Source organism: Macaca mulatta, chromosome 11 (assembly GCF_049350105.2).
Source record: "Macaca mulatta isolate MMU2019108-1 chromosome 11, T2T-MMU8v2.0, whole genome shotgun sequence".
Classification (NCBI taxonomy): domain Eukaryota; kingdom Metazoa; phylum Chordata; class Mammalia; order Primates; family Cercopithecidae; genus Macaca; species Macaca mulatta.
The window spans coordinates 115,043,347-115,058,559 of NC_133416.1; the positions used below are offsets into that span (position 1 = coordinate 115,043,347).

Here is a 15,213-nt window from a genome sequence, read left to right on the forward strand (position 1 = left end):
CTTGGCCTCTCAAAGTTCTGGGATTATAGGCATGAGCCACACCACATTAGATCGCGACTTAATTCTTAATCCTATTTTGTTACCTTCAATACCACCTGAAATTGAAACAAACACTCAGGCACAGACATACAAACAAAAAAGCCTGGCTTTTGTTTTGTTTTGTTTTTTAGTGGCAGGGTCTCAGTCTGTCACCCAGGCTGGAATACAGTGGCGTTATCAGAGCTCACGGCAACCTTGAACTCCTGGGCTCAAGCAATCTTCTTGTCTTGTCCTCACAAAATGCTGAGATTACAGGCATGGGCCACCATGCCCAGCTTTTTTTAAAAAATGCCTTTTTTGGGTAAAAGCCAAATAAGACAGCCAAAGTCATGTATCACTACTGTGCTATGAAAATGAGTCTCAGTATTGCTTTAATATAAACATTCCTATGCAGAATTAAGTAATGCAAAGGGCCCTGTTCCAAAGCCAAAAGGAATCTGACTTTTGCATTATTTTTTAAAAATAATTAAGATTGGAGTTATTTTTAAATTCTTATTCTAAAAATAGAGAAGAGAAATTGCCTAAAAAATACAGCAGTGGATAAAAGAAGAGAGATTGAAATTTGAAATGGATTTTGGAAGTTAAGTGTGCATTAAAGGAGAGAGATCAGTTTGTAAGGGATTATCCCTGGGCCTAATTGTCTGAGGACATGCAGCCTTGTAGGAAATGGGTAGGACAGAGAGGCTGTGTTAGAATGCCTGTGCAGGAGGAGAGTGGAAGGTTCTGGAAGACAAGGGAGGTTGCTTGTGTTTCTTTTGAATCCCCACTAAATGTAATTTTTCTTGTGGAGACATTGGTATATGGACACAGTGCTCAGCAGAGTGCTGACGTCTGGGGGAAATGGTCAAAAACTGAAAACTTACCTTGGCAGTCTGAGGACAAAGCCACAAAACCATAAATTGTTTGGGGGCTTTCTTCAGCTTCACATCTACCAGAGCTTCTTACCTTTAGAGTTTTCTTATCTACCAAAGGACAAGGTTGCAGTGGTTATCATTGCCGTGAAAGCTCCCCAAATCTAATTTGCTCTTATTCTTCCCCCAGTCTTTCTCCTACAATTAAAAATGATGAGCTGTTTCTGGATTCCGAGTCAGGAAGTTTTCATTTCTGTATAATTCTGCCACTGATGTATTTTGCAGTTTTCTCTGGGTATATGCCATTAAAGGAAATTTGGACTGCAATTTGGCTGCTTCTTAGGAGAGCAGACAGAGTATCATACCATTTTGTTTTTTCTAGTTGCAGCTTTTCATTTATGAAAGCAAAGCTTTGAGTTTGTGCAGTTCTGACATAATTCTTGCTCTTCTGCAGACACATGAGGTGAGCAGTACTGTAGAGCAAGTTTTGGAATATATTTGGAATATATTTGGTCTAGCAGTGAAAAATGACCAGTGCTATGATGACATCTGGGTTTCTCGTGTGACCTGGGATAGTTCCTTTTGTGCTGTCAATCCCAGATTTGTTGCCATAATCACACAAGTGAGTGTGGGAGGAGTGTTCCTTGTGCTTCCTCTGCACTAGATAAGAAATTTGACCTTCCATTCTGTTAGACACCTTCTGGTAATCTCTCTATTTTTTTTCAAAATTGATTGACTTTAGAGATTGACCACTCACCAAGTATTGTTGGATTGATGGGGCCATTAAATTCTGATGTAGGTAAGGTTGAGTTCCACATGACTTGCTAAACTCATTCGTTTTTCTCTAGCAGGAAATCATTAGACAATGATGACATCTGTTCTGGGTGTGCCCTCTATGGAAGAAAAAGATTACCATAATGATGTTGTGAGCACAGGTAGGCAGAGGAATTGTACAATTTAATCCAGAATCATCCATTTTTCATAAAAGAGGAATGCAGTTTTAAAACAGTTCCGTTTGTGCTCCAAAGTAAAGTTGTAAAAACAATTATATTTTTAATTGGGTGGAAATTTGTGAGATAATGTTCTCTTTCTTATGAAGTCATGAAGGTTGAGACTTCTTGTTCTTTTCCAATAGCAAATGAGATGACAGCACAAGAAAGTATTTCAAAACAAATACAGATTTCAAGTCTGAACACAGGATTCAGCATAGGATTTACTAAACAGTATTAACAAGTGGCAGAAATAAATGGTCTTTACTGAAAGTGGTTCTGTGGGTTCTTCAACCTCAGTGGGCTTCCAAGCCTTCCTCCTTCCTTCCTTTATCCTCCCAGAGAGCCTGCTCCAAGGTGGGAGATTAGATAGGAATTCTGAGCATTTGCTGACCAATCATGAATACTGCAGATCAAAATCTGCACTTATTTTATTAGCAAATTCTGGAATTGCGAGTAATGAAGAAAAAAAAAAAAGCTATGAAGAGGGCTTAGAAACAGTTGTTTTTCTAGTTAGCTGATGTGATTTGGATTAGTGTCCCTGTCTAAATCTCATGTCGAATTGTGATCCCCAGTGTTGGAGGAGAGACCTGGTGGGAGGAGATTGGATGGTGGGGTGGATTTCCCCCTTGCTGTTCTTGCGATAGTGAGTTCTCACGAGATCTGGTTGTTTAAAAGTGTGTAGCACCTCCCCCTTCTCTCTCTTTCTCCTGCTCCTGCCATGTGGGACAACCCTGCTTCCCTTTTACCTTCCACCATATTGTAAGTTTCCTGAGGCCTCCCCAGCCATGCTTCCTGTACAGCCTGTAGAATCATGAGCCTATTAAACCTCTTTTCTTTATAAATTACCCAGTCTGGGGTAGCTCCTTATAGCAATGTCAGAATAGACTGATACATTAGCTTTTAGGAGAAATATGAGTTTGGCGAGTCCTGAGCTCCCATGACAAGGACTCAGTGCTGGTGAGGATGCAGATGTTAAGTTGCACGACAGCTGTTTCCACTCTGCTTAAAAACACTCAGCTCCCTCCTGAACCTGAGCTCCATATATTAAGGGTACATCTCATCATCATGGACCATGTGATTCTGAGAGTGTTTACAGTGAAGTGAATTTCTGTTCAAGGATTGTTTCCCATTGAATTTTTTTTCTTTTAATTCTCCTTTTATTTTGGAAAATCTTGACCATACAAAAGTGGAAATAGTATAATGAGCCCCCACGTACCATTAATCAGCTTCAACACTATCAAGTCCAGTGTTTCCTTTCTCTGCCACTTCCAATTCAATTACTCTGAAGTAAATCCCACACATATCACTTCATTCATAATTAAGTTATGTACCCCTAGAAGGCAAATTCTTTCCTTTTATTTATCAATTTGAAAATAATTAATCTGTTTCCAAGTATCCTACAAAGATGATTACTGAGTTTTTTAAAGAATTATTTTGAACCCATTAGACATATCTGATGCAGTTAGTGTCCTTGTGGATGTGCAAACTGTCCATCTTTTGCCAACAGGAGCCTTTTCATGTTGCTTGAGTTCTTCTGACATGGCCCTAGTAATCCTGGTGAGCTTCCTTAATCTTTGATAAGACCATGTTGATGTGACCATGTTCCCACATTATTTGAACATTTCCTGACCCAGTTCTGGAATCAACCACCTCTCCAAAGAGCCTGAAGTTCCTTTTAGAGAGAAATGGTATGTAGACACAATCAACATGATCTTCCTCCCATGCCCAACACCTCAGTTCTCAGTAACACCAACATAATTACTCATTTGCTTTATCCACCAATACACACACAACCATCTCCAAATAACAGCAACAGTCTAGTAATAACATGTTTATTGAAAACCCTAACACTGTTACGTTCTTTTCATTCTCAGGGTATATTCCACTAGAGATTTACTGCCCTATGTTTTGAAGTCACCTAGAAGAGTTCTTAGTGTGGTCATATGACTACATCAAGAGTTTTTCACTTTTGATGGTTAGGGACTGCTTCTTAAAACTTATTTTACAACTGATTTTACTATCTTAAAATACAGAGTTCCGAAGTCACATTTACACAAACAAGGCATATTTGAAGTCCAGTTTTCATCCTTGATCCTCCTACTCTAGGCTCCTCCTTCTCCTAAAGGAAAGCATTTTCATTCCTTACCCTTTTCAACATATGGGTATGAACACACGTGTGGCCCCTTCCAGAAGTCCTCAGTGATGTCACATGTTCCCATGACACCTGTATTGTACTCTCATCAGTCATCACATGGAATTTATCTTCTCTAAGTATTATTTGGGCTCCTCCACGAGACTGTGAGCATCTGACCACTGGAGGGTCGCTTCCCATTATATCCCTATTATCAAGCACAAGGTCAGGCATAGAGTAAGACTCAAACACGTTTTGGAATATATGACCGGTATGAACTAGAAACCAGTAAGCTGACGTTTTCATTTTGAGTCTATAAATCTAATTTTGTAGTGGTTTTGTGTATGGTTCAAGGCTCAAATTGTAAAACTTAACATTATGTGACCAAAGCAAGATATACCCAGAACCTCAATTTCCTCACCTTCAAAATGGGGCAGAGTTTCTGACTTACTGGTCTACTCTCAGGATTTTAATGAGCTCATGCATAAACAGTCCTTTATATAAGGTAAGTGCTGGATAAATGTTGGCTACTGTAATAAAATAAGCCTCTAAGATACTTGGTCAGCACAGGCACTACCCAAGAGTACGCACTGTAGAGAAACTGACAAAATTGTGTATCTAAAACTGGCCAGATGAAAGAGACACTACTAAGGGGCCCTTCTGCCTGACACGGTGCTAGGCACTCACACTATCCCGACCTGAGAAACTGATCTGGGACCCAGAGGAACTTACCAAGCCTCCAGCATCTTGTGTAGCCCTATTCGTGGGACCACTTGGATACCCCACCCCCTTGTCTTTATAGGGAGCAGAACACACATGATATATGTTAGCAAACAAAGTCCAGGAAGTATATTTTTGCCTGAGGCAATATCTGAAAATTGTAGGCTCCAGCCTCCAAAGTGAGTCTTCCTCTCAGTACCTCTCTTCTAGACACATGGAGACCTTTCTTCCCAGCATGAAGTTGAACCACTTAATGAATGAAGTCCTGGACCTGCTTAACCACGCTCCCTATAATCTCTGAATAATCTCCCTTTTCCACAACCTCAGGCATAATCTCATCTTCTGTTTCTATTACAATTTCAAATTCTGGAAAAAGGAAGTTGTGGTCTGGAGTTGTAAAGTTCAGATGATCTGGTTGTGCATAAGCCTGCTTATGTCCCAATCTCCGGTCTAGGGTCTGATGCGCCTTGCCGCAGTAATACGCTTTGTGGCATCTAGAGCAAGTTTTGGGGCCTAAACAGCCACAAAACCTGCAGAGATGAGCACCAGACTTAAGTTGGAGATACACCGATTCTCCTGTTTCTGGGGGAGGATTCTCAGAAGGTGGCTCATATGAATAAAAATCATTTTTCCTGGGTAGCTGATTCCTAGAAACTCGTAGGCTGGCATAGCACGGCGGCTTGCGGCAGCAGAAGCGGAAGATGCCGCAGTGGAAGGAGTAGGCGTGGCCTGCCGGGGGCTCATACACCTGCCGCAGGAAGGAGAGTGGACGGCAGCACAGCGCGCAGGCCAGCTGGGCGGCGCCCAGTCACGCCGGCCGCCCGCCCGCCCCCCTGCTGGGGAACTGCTCGCTGCGCGGCAGCCAAGCCGGCGCCGACTCAGCAAAGGCCAGCTCCACAGATCCCGCCCGGGCGGCAGCCATGTGGGGTGTGGGCTGGCGTGGGGAGCAGCCCATAGGTAGGTCTCCCATTGAATTTTGATGTGTTTTTCTTTGGAAAACTTTCAACTCTGTTGTATTTTTCTCTCCAAGATACTCCAAGTATATTTTCACCTGTGAGGCAATATCTGAAAATTGTAGGCTACAGCCTCCAAAGTGAGTCTTCCTCTCAGTACCTCTCTTTTAGTCATTGAGCCCTTTCTTTAAACTCTGATTTTTACTTTCTTGACTGAGTTGTTACAACATGACACAATAAAACCATCTTGTTACAGAAATTGGGAAAAGGATGTTTTGGGGAACAGGTTTGATACGTTTCCCATGCACCTTCTTATTGGCAATGTTGATGATCAAAATGCAAGAAACTTTTAATTAATTTGAATTTTATTTTCCACTCGGATTCTTTAATACTTCTGCTGAAGGAATTGCTAAGAGGCCAATTAGTACAGTAGACTATTATAAGTGAACTTGATGATTTTGGAGTAGGCTTTGAACTTAATGACAATAGCATTCCATTATTTTTTAGTTAATTCATTCAATGAGAGCAAAGGACATTTAGAAACTTGGTATTTTCATGTTGAGCTTTATGGTGAACAGCTAAGACAGCCACAGCTTGTCAATCAAGATCAGACACTAGAACGCCATTATCTGTTTTGGAGTTAAGTTTTTATTCCCCTGTTAATAGACTGAAGGATAAATTTAAGGCACTTTTTTCTTAAAAGAAATGGAGCAATTTAGTTAAAACAATCAAAATAAACTTTTGAATGGCTAATCTTCATCTGAGATCAGACAGTTCCCTTCAACTTCCAAATTCACAAAGGCTCTGTGAGTGTGTCTTTGCATTTGCAAAAAGCCATGGGAAACTTTGAGTTTCACTTTTACCATCTAACGGAGACCTGTGTGCAGTTCTTATCTAACTGGATCTTATTATTTGGTTTATATTTCTATTAAGCGACTGCCACTTCATGTACATGTATACATATGTACATATATATTTAATTGCCTTTCAGAATTAGTATAGACTATATTACTTTACAAATTATTATGTGTACCTGAAGTGTTGCTTTTTGGAGGAGTCTCAAGGATTTTTCTCAGACTATCATACTGTTTGTGTGGCTTTGCTCATTAAATATTTATTTGTTTTGGAGGAAGTGACATTGGTGTAAACTAAGACCTGTGACAACCATTAGAAATAAGGTTACTGCTTGGGGTTATTTTTTTTACTGTGGCAAAATTTGGTGGAATTGTAACACTTGTGAATTAGACTAGAATCTGGCTTATCTTCTGTACCCAAGACCTGTTGTTAATTACTTGGGTGATGTCAGGCAAATTACCAGAGATCTTTATGCCTGTCCAACACTTGTGAATGCGCACTTTACAGGCTGAGTATGAACTTTTTACCCTTATTTTAGTTAAAATATCATGAATTTTATCTTCCTTTTCCTGCAAACAGCCCTCCATTCTGAATCTTTGCTGCATGAGGAGACACTGCCCCCTACAGGAACTAGATAGTATAATATCTGCCCCTGGTGTGTCCGGAATTGGTTCCTTCTGGTGGGCTCTTGGTCTTGCTGACTTCAAGAATAAAGCTGTGGACCCTGGCTGTGAGTGTTACACTTCTAAAAGACAATGTGTCCAGAGTTTGTTCCTTCAGATGTTCAGATGTGTCTGGAGTTTCTTCCTTTGGGTGGGTTCGTGGTCTTGCTGACTTCAGGAGTGAAGCCGCAGACCTTTGCAGTGAGTGTTACAGCTCTTAAAGGTAGTGTGGACCCCAAGAGTGAGCAGCAGCAAGATTTATTGTGAAGAGTGAAAGAACAAAGCTTCCATAGCGTGGAAGGTAACCCGAGCAGATTGCCATTGCTGGCTCCCAGGTGGCCAGCTTTTATTCCCTTATTTGGCTGCACACATGTCCTGCTGATTGGTCCATTTTACAGGGTGCCAATTGGTCCATTTTACAGAGTGCTGATTGGTTCATTTTACAGAGTGCTGATTGGTGCGTTTACAAACGTTTAGCTAGACACAGAGCGCTGATTGGTGCATTTTTACAGAGTGCTGATTGGTGCGTTTACAAACCTTTAGCAAGACACAGAGCGCTGATTGGTGTGTTTTTACAGAGTGCTGATTGGTGAGTTTATAAATCTTTAGCTAGACACAGTGCTAATTGGTGCATTTTTACAGAGTGCTGATTGGTGTGTTTACAAACCTTTAGCTAGACACAGAGTGCTGATTGGTGCATTTACAATCCTCTAGTTAGAAAAGTTCTCCACGTTCCCCACTCCACCCAGAAAATCCAGCTGGCTTCACCTCTCACTGGGATCAGGAGGTGCTGGCTGCCTGGGGTCAGGGATAGGAAGCTTGGGCTGAGCCTGAGGGGTCCTGGAGGCTGAGACTAACTCTTTATTTTCTAAAAGAAATGGCAAATACAACCATTATTTGTTGTTTTTCTCCTTTATTATGTAAGCATTGAATGTTCATAGTAGAAAGTGTGGAAATTGCAGATGCACTAAATGAACTAAATGGAACCATTCCATAAAAATAATCCCCAAACCCAGGGGCCCTGACCGTTTGTATGTGAGTAGGCCTCCTTCATGTCTTATGTCTACATGAGCTCCCTCCTCATTATCCCATAGGAAAGAGAGAATGAGTCCTTAAAAAGTTGTTCACGGGGTAAGGGTTTCTCTCAACTTCATTTTGAATTGCAAAGGGGAGTTTAGAGAAGACGCTTGGGCCTTAAAGGACCTCCATTAACATGAATATTGGGACCTAAAGAGGTGTCCCAGGAAACCAGGAAAACAAGTGGTAAAGAAATCGGACTCAGACTTCGCAATTATTCCTTGGAAGATGGCCTCACACTTACAAGCATGGATGGGGATGTATACAGTGTTTTTACAGTTACTTAAAAGAAGAATCTCACATTGACATTGTGGAGGTTTCACAGTTAAAGGATTAATTTAAAAATGTCCTAATGCCACATGAATCCCTCGCCATGGTCAAGAGTTTCCTGATTCAAGGCTTCTGTTTCTCCCTCCGCTTAGACGAAAGAAAAGATGTGAAGCCCTGGAAAACTGGCTTTGAAGATGCCAAACTCGCTTTAGAGAAGAGAAAGGCATTGCTGTCGGAGATGCTTGTGAAGAATTTGAGTTAAAAAATTGTTTTCTAACCGAATACCGCATGTTCTCACTTATAAGTGGGAGCTAAACATGGAGCATCCGTGGACATAAACATGGGAACAATGGATACTGCAGACTACTAGAGTGCGGAGGGAGGGAGGGAAGGAGGGGGATGGGGATTGAAAAAGCACCAGTTGGGTACTAGGCTCACTACCTGGGTGCCATGTACCCATGTCACAATCTGCACATATGCCCCCTGTATCTAAAATAAAAGTTGAAATTAAAAATAAATAAATAAATACAAGATTGGCTGTCTCTGTAAAAAAACTAAATTGTTTTCCGGCTGGGTGCGGTGGCTCACGCCTGTAATCCCAGCACTTTGGGAGGCCGAGGCAGGTGGATCATCTGAGGTCAGGAGTTCGAGACCAGCCTGGCCAACATGATGAAACCCCATCTCTACTAAAAATACAAAAATTGGCTGGTGTGGTGGCATGTGCCTGTAATCCCAGCTACTTGGGAAGCTGAGGCAGGAGAATTGCTTGACCCCAGGAGGTGGAGGTTGCAGTGAGCTGAGGTCACTACACTGCACTCCAGCCTGAGCAAGAGAGTGAAACTCTGCCTCAAAAAAAAAAAAAAAAAAAAAAAAAAGGTTTCTAATGTGAAAGGAACCAGCAATACTCATAAAATATATCATATAGATAGATAGTTGCATCTAAACTGATATTATAAGTACATATTTGTTTTTCCCTAAAAGCTTTTATAATCATGACAACCCCAGCATTTCTGTTCACTCACTGGGACATTTTTTTTTTTTTTTGCATTGGGAAAATTGACTTGGGCATTAGTAGTATGTATATTCCAATGTAATTCCCATTGACTTGGACATTAGTGGTATGTATATTCATATTTTTTAAAACCTGGAGTATTTTATACATGCTCTTTGATAATCTATTTTTAAACAATGTGTTTTAGATATGTTAGTATACTTTTATGATGATCCATTTCCACTTAATGAATAGTAAATATATTTTTTCTTCCTTATGATTTTAACGTTTTCTTTTTTCTAGCTTACTTTATTGTAAGAATACAGTATGTAATACATATAACATACAAAATATGTGTTAATCCATTATTTATATTATCAATAGGCTTCCAGTCAATAGTAGGCTATTAGCTGTTATGTTTCCAAAAATGTAGTCAAAAGTTATATGAGGATTTTCAGCTGCACGGGGTGTCGGTGCTCCAGCCCCTGCACTGTGCTAGGTCAATCTTATATCTGTGTCATAGCTTCTATGATCTATACAGTATAAGAATATCTCGTATTGTGGTTTTGTTTTTGCTTTTGTTTTAAGAGACAGGGTGTTGCTCTGTCACACAATCTGAAGTGTGGTGGCACCATCATAGCTCACTGAAACCCCAAACTCCTGGGCTGAAGTGATCTTCCCACTTCAGCCTCCTGAGTAGCTAGAACTACGAGGGTGTGCCACCATGCCTGAATAATTAAAAAAATTTTTTTTTTTTTGTAGAGACAGGGTCTTGCCGTGTTGCCCAGGCTGTTCTCAGACTCCTGGCCTCAAGTAATCTTCCTACCTCGGCCTCCCAAAGCACTGGGATTACAGGTGTGAACCATCCATGCCTGGCCCAATAATTGTATATTCAAAATTATTGAATGCTTTTCTTATTTCTTTTATCTCCTCTGTGTGTGTGTGTGTGTGTGTGTGTGTGTGTGTGTGTGTGTGTTTGTAAGCCACATGTTATGAAAAGCTTCAGCATAGTCTACTGGGCCTAGAGTTCTAGCCCTGGCTTGGCTCTGCAGCTTCACATGTCATGGGCTGCCCCCACCTCCTCACTGGCTGGTGTCTTTCCACTCCATATGCTTTTCTGTCACTCTGCCCTTTTCTGTCACTCCTCCTGTCCCTGCTTCCCCTCTAGGCCAAGAGCCCCCAGGGGTATCACTTATGCATCACTGTATCCCCAGTGCCTGCTGCAGGCCTGGCATCTGGGAGGTGCTTATTCAATGGTTTTTGAATGAATACATGTGAATGATGAGGCCTGAGAAAGAAAATCAGCCCCGACATCCAGAAATGGCTCTGATGACCAAAAATAGGCCATTATCGTTGTCGCTTTATTGGAGATAAATAACCTCACAGAACATCAACATCAGACAAGGTACTCTGAGACTGTGGTAAAGTGTGAAATAAAAACAAGGTTCCTGTGCAGATTCCAAAATTCCAACATCTTTGTTCCTTGTGGAGGGCTGAGTGGCTGCGGCTTCTTTACCAATTAGACCTTTATTCTCACTCGAGGGAACCTCCCCTTAGGGACAATGTGCTGGGACACTTGATTGTATAATTGTCCCCACCTTCTGACAGCATCCAATCACTATGGAGCCACTGCTTACTGACACCTAGCCCCAAATGACCAACCTAAAACTGACACCCCACAGTTCCCCCATGGTGCGTGCTTTCCCTCCCTGCAAGGAGTAATAAATCCAACTTGCTCTACTGCACGTGTGTTCCTGAAGGGTATTGACTGGGCTCTTGAGGGGCTGCCTGAGCTCTGCCTCTCTCATCATGTAAAGATGACGGTGATCAACAACACAGGTCTTTCTGTGTACCGGGCCCTGTTTTGAGTTCTTCGCATATACTCATTTGCATTTTATCCTCACAAAAGCTCTGAGGAGCTGGCACGGTTCTTATCTCTGTTTTGCAGATGGAGGAGCTGAGACACTCAAAGGATTAACCCCCTGGCCCAGGTCACCGGCTAGTAAGTTGCTGAAGTGGGATTTGATGTGGTCTGGCTCCATAGTCCATGCACTGAGCTAGGGCCTAACCAGGCTTCGAGCCTAGGCAAAACACAGGTCCTGACCTGCCTTCATCCTGTGCAGGTCATAGAGCTCATTGGAATGTGATGGGAAGGAGGAGAAGAAGGAGAAGGTGATGGAGAGTCCCCTGGAGGCAGCCGAATTTGTGCCATGGCCGAGAGGACCTGGGGTGGACCCTTGACCCACACTGGGCCCACTCTTGCCTCTCTCCCAGGAACTAAGATTTAGGATTTATGAATACTGTTCTGTCTATGCAGGAACGGTGCATAAGGGTGTGTAAGCTAGGGAACTGAGAGGTGACATCTGCCCTGGACACTGGGAGGACATTTGGGAAAGATGGAGCAACAAGTAGAGAGAGAAGCAGAGATTGGGAAGCAATTCAAGGGGAGAGTGAGAAGGGAGAGAAGCAAGAGGGAGAGGAGAGGAAGACAGAGAGGGAGGCAGAAGGACAGGGTCAGGGACAGGGATAGGAAGGAATGGAGAGAGAGAGAGGATGGAGGAAAGTGGGGAGAAAAACAGACATATGTATATATACACAGAGGCAGACACACACACACACACACACACACACACACACACACACACACACACACACGATCCATGTCTCCTCTGTCTGCACGTTAGTCCCAGCGGTTCTCTGCTCCTGCCTGGGAGAACCCGCCGTCCCTTGCACCAGGGGTGGCACAGACATGGGATGGTTGGGACCTCTGGCTGGATCCTTCAGCAACCCAGATCCTGGCAACACCTGTTGCTGTGGGGGATGAAGGGAATCCCAGCAATTGTTGCTCTCAGGCCCCAAAAGAAGTTGTCCAGTGGGGTCAGGAGGTTTACAGTATGACTGGGAATACATTTCCTTCAATCTTGTCTTACTTTTGCCAACAATTTCCCCGGCAAGTAGTGATTTTTTGTTTGTTTGTTTGCTTTGTGTTTTTAAGAGAGGGAGGCAGCATGGTGATTTGTGAAGGGCTGAACTCAGACAGACCTAGGTTTAAGTTCTGGTCCTCTCACTTGCTGTGTGACCCTGGACAAGTCACTTCACTTCTCTGAGCCTCTCTCCAACAGCAGGACTAATAATCCTTGCCTTAGAAAGTTGTGGTGATGATGAAAAAGAGGCTGGGAATGGTAGCTCTTGGAAATAGTAGACAGTCAATAAATGTCAGTTGTCTGCTCTTGAGTCCTTTAAAGTTACTGTACAGCAGGTCCTTGAATAATGCTAAAATGCTGTTTCATTATAATGTTGGTGAGAAAAAGAAAAATCAATTCCCAGCCAGGGCCATCATTTGGGTGCAGCCTGTACGTTTTCCCCATGTGTTTCTGGGTTTTCTCTGGCTCTCTGATTTCCTCTCATATCCCCAGGATGTGCACATCAGGTGAATTGGCATATCTAAATGGGCCCAGTCTGGGCTGGGTGCGGTGCCTCACACCTGTAATCCCAGCAGTTTTGGAAACCAAGGAGGGAGGATCACTTGAGCCCAAGGGTTCAAGACCACCCTGGGCAACATGGTGAAACCCTATCTCTCCAAAGAATACAAAAATTATCGGGGGGTGGTGGCACACCCCTGTAGTCCCAGCTACTTGGGAGGCTGAGGTGGGAGGATCACCTGAGCCTGGGAGGTCAAGACTGCAGTGAACTGTGATCATGCCACTGCTCACCAGCCTGGGTGACAGAGAAGGACTCTATCTCAAAAATATATAAAAATAAAATAAAATGGCCCCATCTGAGTGAGTGTGGGTGTGGGTGTGGGTGTGCTCTGTGAGGGGATGGCGGTCCTGTCCAGTGGGGTTTATTGCCTTGTGCCCTGAGCTGCCAGGATAGGCTGTGGCCACCTGCAACCCTGAACTGGAATTATGGGGTTAGTGATTATCTTACTTGTTTTTATTAATCTTTCTTAAGTGTATGTATAGCTCACATTCATTTCAATGTTTAATATTCGAAATGTTTTGGTCTTCATTTAGAAGTTTGGTGATGTTTTTGTGGCCAGAAATATGCTGTAGAAACTTAGCTCTAGTTTATATCCATTGGCTTACGGTAAAGTTGGTGTTGTAGTACAGTGTTTCACTTAAAGTTGCAGTTTCCAAGAGTCTGTTAATGACATTAGGTGAGGACTTACCCTATTAGTAAAATTTACACTTGATAAGATTTTAAAAAATATTTTCACTGACAAATAGAATTGTATTTACCTGTCTGTATTTCAATAAATTCGTAGGAATGAAACTAACATCTGGCTCCAATATTTTAACTTTTTAATGTTCTTAATACGGACTATAAATGATAAATATAACAAGGAAATTTTTATCAACATATAAATGCTTTTCTCAGACATAGTGGGCTCTTTTCTCCTCTGGTTGATTGTGCTGATGAAGATGGCAGTAATGGCTCCATTTCTTGAGCACTCACTGTGTGCCTGTCCTGTTGGTGATGATGAAGATGGTAGCACTGGCTTTGATTATCTTGAGCACTGCTGTGTGCCCATGCTGATGGTGATGATGAAGATGGTAGTAGCGGCTTCCATTTCTTGAGCACTCACTACTGTGTGCCTGTCCTGATGGTGATGATGAAGATGATATAATGGCTCCATTTCTTGAGCAGTCACTACCATGTGCCTGTCCTGATGGTGATGATGCAGATGGTAATAGTGGCTTCCATTTCTTGAGCACTCACTGCCGTGTGCCTGTCCTGATGGTGATGATGAAGATGATAGTAATGGCTTCCATTATCTTGAGCACTGCTGTGTACCTGTCCTAATGGTGATAATGAAGATGCAGTAATGGCTTCCACTTCTTGAGCACTCACTACCGTGTGCCTGTCCTGATGGTGGTGATGCAGATGGTAGTAATGGCTCCATTTCCTGAGCACTCACTATCGTGTGCCTGTCCTGATGGTGATGATACAGATGGTAGTAGTGGCTCCATTTCCTGAGCACTCACTACCGTGTGCCTGTCCTGATGGTGGTGATGCAGATGGTAACAGTGGCTTCCATTTCCTGGGCACTGCTGTGCACCTGCTTTGCACTTTACTTGAGTTCTCCCATTTATTTACCCTTCATAACTCTGAGAGGGGTTCCTATTGGGATTTCCTCTGCAGAAGAAGATGGAGAGAAAAGGAGGATGGAGAAAGGGGAAGGGATAGCATGGTGCCCCTCCTTGCTGATCCAGGTGATTGGAATGGATGCTCAGAGAAAAAATGGGCAGAGCCAGAAATCCCAAGACCTGATGTTAGTGGGATATGGGGCCCAGCTGCCAACCTGTGGCCCAGAGCAGTGGAGGACACCCTGGCTGTGCCCTGGCACACAGCTCTCTACTGCCCTGGCATCTGAGCACTGGGGACTGTGGCAGTGGGGTCAGTGCCCTCAGCTGGACACAGAGCAGAATTTGAGAAATATGAGCCCCTGAGCCTACAGGACCCAGAAGCCCAGCACCCAGGGAGGCCTGGGAGAAGAAAAGGGACGCCCTCAGCTAGCACATGGGGACTTGAGGTCCTGTTGACTTCTAAGGGACCTCATCTGATCTCCCCACTGCACATGCAGGCTTCCTTCCCAGCTCCTCTGTCAACCTTTGTCCCAGGCTTCAAACTTTCTCTTCCCAATGCCATTGTGATACTTCATCAGTTCC

At 43.0% G+C, this 15,213-nt stretch overlaps 1 protein-coding gene across 1 annotated transcript; it reads right to left on the minus strand.

Annotated features, from left to right (window-relative positions):
- Positions 1-4,983: 4,983 nt before the first annotated feature.
- On the minus strand, positions 4,984-5,655 carry LOC704952 (programmed cell death protein 2-like). Its single transcript, XM_015152695.3, has 2 exons — positions 5,563-5,655; positions 4,984-5,481 (listed from the first exon to the last, which is right to left on the minus strand). Exons 1-2 carry the CDS (start codon positions 5,653-5,655, stop codon positions 4,984-4,986), a joined length of 591 nt encoding a protein of 196 aa, XP_015008181.2.
- Positions 5,656-15,213: the final 9,558 nt, after the last annotated feature.